The sequence below is a fragment of the Hirundo rustica genome, unplaced genomic scaffold (genome assembly GCF_015227805.2).
Source record: "Hirundo rustica isolate bHirRus1 unplaced genomic scaffold, bHirRus1.pri.v3 scaffold_613_arrow_ctg1, whole genome shotgun sequence".
Lineage (NCBI taxonomy): Eukaryota > Metazoa > Chordata > Aves > Passeriformes > Hirundinidae > Hirundo > Hirundo rustica.
The window spans coordinates 1-8,613 of NW_026690655.1; the positions used below are offsets into that span (position 1 = coordinate 1).

Genomic DNA, 8,613 nt, shown 5'->3' on the forward strand with positions numbered 1-8,613 from the left:
GATCTGGTCCCGGTTCTGACCTCGGTGTCAGTCCCGGAGCGCTCCTGGTGCTGATTCCAGTCCCGGTGCCGAGCTCGATCCCAGAGCGGTTCTGGTCCCAGTCTCAATCTCGGTCCAGACGCGGTGCCAGTCTCGGTGCTGGTGCCGGTTTCAGTCCTGGGATATACTGGGAGTGTCTGAGACCATAGGGGTGGTGACTGGGACCAAACTGGGAGAGACTGGCTATGTGCTGGGGGGAACTGGGACCATGCTGGGGACACTGGGAGCAAGTGGGAGTGACTGGGGCCCTGCTGGGAGAGACTGGGATCATACTGGGAGTGCCTAGGACTATGCCCGGGGTAACTGGGAGAACTGGGAACACACTGGACAAAAGATTGACGAACTGGGAGTAACTGGGACTGTATTTGGGGCAAATGGCATCATAATAGGGAATGACTGGGAGTGACTGGGCTCATACTGGGAGCAACAGGGATCAGGTAGGGAGTGAGGGGAAGTAACTGGTCTCCTACTGGGAATAACTGGACTCAAACTAGGAGCAGCCACTTCCAGCACCAAGACCCCCAAACCCCTTTCCTGGCCATCCGACCCCTCCAGCCCCAGCAGCTCCTGCAGGCGTCCCGGCAATCCCAGGGGTCCCCCTCTCTCGGGGTCCCCTCTTTGCACTTCTGGGGCTCTCCTTTCTCCAGGGTCCTGCTTAGGGAAGCTGAGGCTTTCCCAGGGCTCCCCAAACCCAGTGTCCCCCCGCTGGTCCAAGAGCTCGGAGGGCCCGGCCCGGGAAGCCCAACCCCCACCGCGGGGGGACCCGCATCCCCCCGGCCCCCACCGGGGCTCTGCTGCCACCGGGACCCCCCAAAAACACATCCTGGGGAGCTCCTGATGTCTCCAACAGGAGAATGTGCCGCTCAGCTTTGGAACCCTGCAAGCTCCAAACATCCCACCCCCAAAAACCCCAAACCCAGGGACCCCCCGGGATATTTGGGTCCTCGTCCGCAATGGATGGGGGCTGGGTTGTTTCTGTTCCGGCTTCCCTCAGTGTGGGCTGGAGGTGATCTCCACAGAGCGGAGTTTCTGCTGGGGTCTCCGCAGCGCTACTTGTCGCTCTTGGCTCGGATCCAGGTTTTCTGTGGTGATAATGGGAGGCAGGTCATGTCCATCCTCCTCCCCTTCTGGGGGGTGCCCTGATGGTCTCCATCCGTGCTCAGCTGGGTGCTGGGCTGGAGGTGGTCTCTGTGGAGCGGAGTCTCTGCTGGGGTCTCTGCAGCCCTCGTTGCTGGGCGGAAAGCGCGGAGCGGTGGGGAGAGGAGGGAGAGGGAGAGGGAGAGGGAGAGGGAGAGGGAGAGGGAGAGGGAGAGGGCGAGGGAGAGGGAGAGGGAGAGGAGAGGAGAGGAGAGGAGAGGAGCTGAACACGGTTCCGCCCGCTCCGTTCCGCCGGTGCCGCCGCCGCCGCTTTCCAAACCCTGTGTAAGCCCCGCCTGCCTTGACGACAGCCAATGGGCGTCCAGGAACAGCCTGAGGGGCGGAGCAAGCGGCGTTCCACGGTGTGAACCAACAGACAGGGGGCGTGACCAGAACACAACCGAGCGATCTGATTGGTCGGGAGGCGGAGGGTTCTAAAAGGGGCGGGGCTCGGGCCCGGGGTCACCCCGGGATTTTGGGAGCAGCTCCAGGTGTCCCCAGTCCCTCTCCAGCTCTCCTGGAGCCCCTTCACGCCCTGCAAGGGGCTCTGAGCTCTCCCTGCATCCTTCCCTTCTCCAGGGGAACATTCCCAGCTCTCCCAGCCCGGCTCCAGAGGGGCTCCAGTTCCTCTGGGCTCGCCCCAGCAGCTCCCATCCTGCAGCTGGGCTCTCACCTGAGCGGGGCCCAGGGGCAGAATCCCCCCGCAGCCGCTGCCCACGCTGGGGCTCAGCCCAGGGCACCTTTGGCCTCATGTCCAGCCTCTCACCCACCCGCACGGTGCCCATGGCGGGAGCTGTGCAGGTGACATCATTGACACCAAATAAACCATCTCGCCCTGTTTCTTTTATTTTTTAACTCGGTCCTGGTCACTCTCAGTTATCATTTTTGAGAATCGCATTTCTTTGGCAAGGCGAGGGCTGGCAGAGCCGTGCAGGTGCAAACAAAAAAGGATGAAAACCCGCAGAAATCAGCCGTGGGAAAAGGGTTCCAGCAACTTTGTGATGCTTTGGGGGAATTTCAGCCTTTGGCACTGGTTACAGGTGCATCTAGGGCGGCTCAATTATGCTGGGCTGGGGTCTCTGGGGGTCCCAGCCCCATCCCAGGGGTGCCCAGGCAGCTCCCTCGGCATTCCTGTCGGGATAGCTGCTCTGGAGCAGGGCAATCCCCTCCTGGCTGGAGAATTCACTGAGGACAGGGACAGGAGCTTGGGAAGGGGCTTCAAAGTCAGGAAAGTGGGCAACTGGGTGGATCCTCAGAGTTTCAGAATCGTCCCACCCTGGAGAGGGAATCCTCCAGGATTCTGGGGTTCTCTGTGGCTGTTTCCCTTGGAAACATGGAATTCTATGGAATTCTATGGCATCTGTCGTCATGCTGGTGTCTGAGGAGCTCACAGCCCCAGCCAGGCGAGCGCATTTCTGCCTGGCTGCTGCCTTTGGACACGGCTGGACGGGGCTTGGAGCACCCCGGGACAGTGGCAGGTGTCCCTGCCACGGCAGGGCTGGCACTGGGTGGGCTTTAAGGTCCCTTCTGTAAGAGTCGCTCTGAAGTTCCCCTCATTTGCCTCACGATCACTGCGAGGACCCCGAGGACCCCACTGCAGTTCTGGCCTGCTCGAGGTGGATGCTTGCCAATCGTCTGCAGGTGCATTTTCCTGTGTCACCACGCCACGGTACACTGGCTTTGAGCAGTGTAATGGCAGTTTCTGTGCCTGAAGATTGCACCCGCTTCACGCTCCCTGCTTCACGACAATAGCCTATGAATTTCCCCACCTCTTGGCCAAGTGAACTTTCTGGGGTAACTTTGGTGGTCCCCCACGGAAAATCCCTCATCTGCTTCACAGCCACTGTGACAGACGGAGATCGAAGCCCCCTCCCAAGGACTGAGATTGAGACCTCTGTACGAAGCCCCTCCCAAGGACTGAGACACGAGACCCGTATAACCCCAGTACGGGGGTGGGGCTGACTTAACCAAAGTGAGATGTTTGCCTGCAGGTGTGGTCCTTGGACCAAGAAGACAATGGCTCTCACTTACTGCTGAGAACATGGACTACCTGTTCCCCCTTGGTGGCTTCAATAGACTTATTACTTATTCCCCCCACAATGAAGGACCATAATAAAAACCCCTGAGTTAACCAGAGATTATGAGAGACCCTCCCCGACATGACAGGTGGATCCATCGCCCGGACCACGAGGACTTCATCTCCACCTTTGGTAGCTATATCCCCCCTTTCCTCTCTCGCTTTCTCTCTCTCTCCCTCTCTTAATCCCTCTATCGCATTTGTTGTGATCAATCAATAAAAGGTGCATTTGTTTTGATTAATACTGAAATCCCCCCTGTGTTGTGTTTTGCACTCTGAGATCAGTAAATGAACCATCTCAACTCCCGCTTGTACGAGCGGATCGTGACACCAGGGCTCTGCCCAACGTGGGACCTCCAGTGGGGGATGGAGTTGGAGCAGAGCACGAAGCTCTTCCTGCACTGGGGGCACTCACAGGGCTTCCCTTACCGGTGCCTCCATTGGTGTCTGGTCATGTGAGACCTCCGTGAAAAGCTCTTCCCACACTGGGGACACTCGTGGGGCCTCCCCCAGTGTGGATGCGCTGGTGGGTGGAGAGGGTGGAGTTCTGAGTGAAGCCCTTCCCTGCAGTCGGGGCAGCGGAAGGGCCTCTCCTCTGTGTGAATCCGCTGGTGCACGAGGAGCTTGGAGCTCGTGCGGAACCTCTTGCTGCATTTATCACACTCATAAGGCCTCTCCCCAGTGTGGGTCCTCTGGTGGCGGATCAGGGCCCAGCTCTGTATGAAGCTCATCCCACATACATCACACTCGTGGGGCCTCTCCCCGGTGTGGATGCGCCTGTGGCTGATGAGGGTGGAGTTGCGCTTGAAGCCCTTCCCGCAGTCGGGGCAGCGGAAGGGCCTCTCCTCTGTGTGTGTCTGCTGATGTTCAAGGAGCTGGGAGCTGGTCAGAAACCCCATCCCACACTCGGAACACTTGTAGGGCCTCTCCCCAGTGTGGATCCTTTGGTGCACCGTCAGGTAACTACGGTGCCTGAAGCACTTCCCACATTCCCCACACTTGTATGGCCGTTCCCCAGTGTGGATCTTCTGGTGCTGGGTTAGGCTGGAGCTCTGTCTGAAGCTCTTCCCACATTCCCCACACTCATAAGGCCTCTCCCCAGTGTGGATCCTCTGGTGGCGGATCAGGCTGGAGCTCTTCCTGAAGCTCATCCCACATTCCCCACACTCGTAAGGCCTCTCCCCAGTGTGGATCCTTTGGTGATAGATCAGGCTGGAGCTGTGCCTGAACCTCTTCCCACATTCTCCACACTCATGGGGCCTCTCCCCAGTGTGGATCCTCTGGTGACTGATCAGGTGGGAGCTCTCCCTGAAGCTCTTCCCACATTCCCCACACTCGTAGGGCCGTTCGTCTGTGTGAATCCTCTGGTGGCGAAGCAGGTCGCACCGCCAGCTGAAGCTCTTTGCACACCCAAAGCACTTGTGGGGCTTCTCCCCATCATGAAGCTGCTCATGGACCACCAGGTCTGAGCTCTGGCTCCATCTCTGGCCGCCTTCCTGGCACAGGGTGGCTCTTTCCTCCTCAGATCCTCGTGATCTGCTTTTGCAGTCTCTTCTCACCAGGGATCGCCAGGACTTTTCCTCCCCATTGGATTCCTGCACCGTGGAGCCACTCAAAATGGCCTCTTCCACGAGGATCTGCCGTGGGGATTTGTCCTCCCTGGTCTCCATGCTCAGCTCCTTGTCTGGGGGAGGAAGGACAAGGAGAGGATGGGATTTGCCTCCGTGCCAGAGGGAAGGGGAAGGAGATCCCCTCAGTGCGTCCCCGGCAGGACGGCGTCGGCTGCGGGGTTGTCCTGCAGCCGGGGGCCGTGCTGGGCTGGGAGATGGAGCAGGAGAGAGGGGGAAAGGGGCACTGACTTCCTCCTCACCTGCCTGGCTGTCCTGGGGCACCTTCCTCTTCCTCACAGCCTCCTCCTCCATCCTGCGAAGGTTTGGGAATTGGAAATCCTGTCTGGGGGGAGAACAAGGGATGAGCACGTTGAGTTTGAAGGTCTCTCTGCCCAAGACCATCTCTAGAAGTCACCGGGCATCTGGGGTCCATAAAAAACAGGCAATTGGGAGTGAGTGGATCTACACTGGGGGCAACTGGGAGTCACTGGGAACATGATGAGAGGGACTGGGATTATTCCAGGGGCAACTGGGATAATACTGTGAGGAACTGGGAACAACTGGAACTTTGATGGAGAAAATTGGGATCATACTGGGATCACAGTGGGAAAAGCTGGGTCCATGCTGGGAAGAACTGGGATCACACTGAGGATGATGGGAATCATACTGGGAATGACTGGGAGTGGCTGTGAGCAACTGGAATCATGCTGAGAGCAACTGGGATGAAGTGGGGGTGACTGGGAGCATGCAAGGGGTGACTGGGACATACTGGGAGAGACAGGGGGTCACTGGGATCATACTGGCGGCTACTGGGTCATGCTGGCATTGACAGGGAACAACTGGGAATCACACTGGGAGCCACTGGCATTGCACTGGGAGTGACTGGAATTAGACTGGAATCATACTGGGAGTGACTGGAATAGTACTGGGAGAGACTGGGATCATACTGGAGTCAGACTGGGAGAGACTGGAAAGGTGCTGGCCATGATTGGAACCATACTGGGGGTGACTGGGAGCAATGGATCATACTGGGAGTGACTGAGATTTTAGCGTGACTCACTGGGATCATACTGGAAGTGACTAGAACCATACTGGGAGTGACTACGGGTCCCACTGGGATCATCCTGGGAGCCACTGGGATTACAGTGGCTGTGACTGGATCCTCACTGGGGGTTACTGGGAGCTGCTGGGCCCATGGTGGCAGGAAACTGTGAACACACTGGGAGCAACTGGGATCAACTGGAAGGTGCTGGAACCATGCTGAGGGGACTGAGATCACAACTGGGATCATACTGGGAGTGACTGGGAGTAACTGGGAAAGAATGGCATCATTCTCAGGTAACTAGAGCCTTACTGGGGCAATTGGGAGTGACTGGGAATGACTATGAGCATGCTGAGGGCAACTGGGGTATACTGGGAGGGTCTGGAAAGATACTAGAGGGGACTGGAACAACACTGGGAACAGACGGGATCATGCTGGGAATGACTGGGACCACTGCTACAGGAAACTGGGAGTGACTGGATCTACACGGGGGCAACTGGGCATGACTGGGACCATGCTGAGAGGGACTGGGACTATTCCAGGGGAAACTGGGATCATACTGGGATCACAGTGGGAACAGCTGCAGCCATGCTGGGGAGAACTGGGATCACACTGAGGGTGATGGGAATCATACTGGGATTGACTGGGAGTGGCTGTGAGCAACTGGAATCATGCTGAGTGTGGAGTCCCTGCAGCCCCTTGCCATAATACCTAGGGCCTGGCCTTGGCAGGACAGATCATAGAGTCACCTGCCCAGCCTGAGACAGAGAACTTCCCAATGGGGCTCTGGACACGATGGTTTGCCTCAGTTTCTCCCCTCCCTGATTCCCCTGGCCCTTTGGTTTCTCCTTTCCTCTGTGTCTCCATTGGTTTGGGGTTCCCGGGGACTGGCCCCGTTTTCCCTACAGGACACTGACCTTTCCTGCCCTTTGCTCTGCCCCCGTGCCTCAAGGTCTTTGGCTGCTGAAGCTCACACTTGAGCTGGAGACCGGCACACGTGCTCCCCTTTCCAATCTGGATTCCCCTTGGGCTTCTGGAAATAAACCTGGCTGGAACTGATCCAGTGCAAAGGCCTTCTGGCCTCTCCTTGCTGAGCTGCCCACGTGGCGTGTGTGCATGTGTGAGCTTGACTGCTTCGCCTGAGCTTCCCCAAGCGGCCTTTCCACCGCAGAGGCTTATCGGCTCTGGGCTTCAGCTCCACTCCCAAAAACCACAACGCAACACGCTTTGGCCGAAAATTACCCAAATGGGCCTAAAATCTCCAGGACCTGGACTGAGACCCAGACCAAGATCAGCACCAGAACCGGCACCAGCACCAAGACTCAGACCGACACCGAATCCGAGACCGGCACCGACAGCGGCGCTGCTCTGGGACGGGCACCGAGACCAAGACTGGGACCAGAACTGACACCAGAACTGAGAGCGGCACCGCTGCAGGACCGGGACCAGGACCGGAACCAGTACACCGGAACTGAGACCGGCGCCACAGAGGCACCGGGACCGGGACTGAGACCAAGACCGTAACTGACACCAGAACTGGCACTGGGACCAAGACTGAGACCAAGACCGGCACCGGAACCAGCACCGAGACTGGCACCGCTCCGGGACTGGGACCCAGACTGAGATTGGCACTGGGAGCACTCCGGGACCAAGACTGACACCGCTACCGGCACTGGGACCTGGACTGCGCTGAGATCAAGACTGAGACCGGGACTGAAGCCAGCAAAGAAGGGCACAAAAGTCACCAAAAACACCCCTCAAGAGACCAAAAAGTGGCAGAAAATGGCCCCAAAATGATCAAAAACTGACTAGAAATGTACCCAAAATTACAAAAAAGGCTCAGAATGACACAAAATGGCCCCAAAAGTGGCCAAAAAATCCCTTCAAATTTATGCAAAATGACACCAAATTGCCCCAAATTACCCCATATGACAGAGAACACCACAAAAGTGGCCAAAAGCGCCCAAAAGTGACCAAAAATAACTCAAAGTGACAGGAAATACCCGGAGGATGGAGGAGAGCCAGGAGGGACACAGAATTCCAAAAATTCAAATCACCCAAAATTGCATCACAAAAGCAAAAATGGAAAAAAACCTGAAAAAAGCATCAAAAGAGCTAAAAAAAGGAAAAATCTTGAAAATTCCTCCAAAAATGCCAGCAATATTCCGCAAATTTCAAAAAATTCCCCAAACCCAACAAAAACCACCCAGAAAATGGAAAACAAAAAACAAACAAAGAAACAAGCAACCAAACCCTTGAAATGCCCAGAAATATATTAAATAAATCCCCCCCAAAATCCCCCGACCGCCCGGAATTCCCAAAATCCCTGAAAATTCCCAGAACTTCCTACACTTGCTCTTGATGAAGGGCTGCAGCAGGTAGGACTTGCTGGTGGTGGCGCTCCTGATCACCAAGAACTTGAAGAGGAAATCTGGAAAAAAAATCCCACGTTTGGACCCAAATTCCCAAGATTTCCTACATTTGGACCTAAAATTCCCCAAATTTCCCATGTTTGGACACAAAATTCCCCTAAAATCCTCCCTAGAGATCTGAAAATTCCCACACTTGGACCTGAAATTCCCCAACTTCCTGCATTTGCCCCAAAAATCAAAAAAATTCCCAATAGAAAACCCGAAATTGCCACATTTAGACCCCAAGAATTGCCCATACAGAGCCCAAAATTCCAAAAACATTCCCTTGAAGGATCC

The 8,613-nt window shown here is 56.3% G+C and overlaps 1 protein-coding gene across 1 annotated transcript; it reads right to left on the reverse strand.

The window, feature by feature from the left end:
• Window positions 1-1,988: 1,988 nt before the first annotated feature.
• On the reverse strand, window positions 1,989-8,331 carry LOC120748146 (zinc finger protein 3 homolog). Its single transcript, XM_040054214.2, has 3 exons — window positions 8,256-8,331; window positions 5,124-5,206; window positions 1,989-4,937 (listed from the first exon to the last, which is right to left on the reverse strand). Exons 2-3 carry the CDS (start codon window positions 5,173-5,175, stop codon window positions 3,679-3,681), a joined length of 1,311 nt encoding a protein of 436 aa, XP_039910148.2. The 5' UTR covers window positions 5,176-5,206; window positions 8,256-8,331; the 3' UTR covers window positions 1,989-3,678.
• Window positions 8,332-8,613: the final 282 nt, after the last annotated feature.

Excerpts from the sequence above, each read along its gene's own strand:
- LOC120748146 (XM_040054214.2), bottom strand. The coding sequence starts at position 5,175 with ATGGAGGAGGAGGCTGTGAGGAAGAGGAAGGTGCCCCAGGACAGCCAG. Across the intron at positions 4,938-5,123 it reads GCCCCAGGACAGCCAGGCAG|ACAAGGAGCTGAGCATGGAG; the intron begins GTGAGGAGGAAG and ends TTCCTCCCCCAG.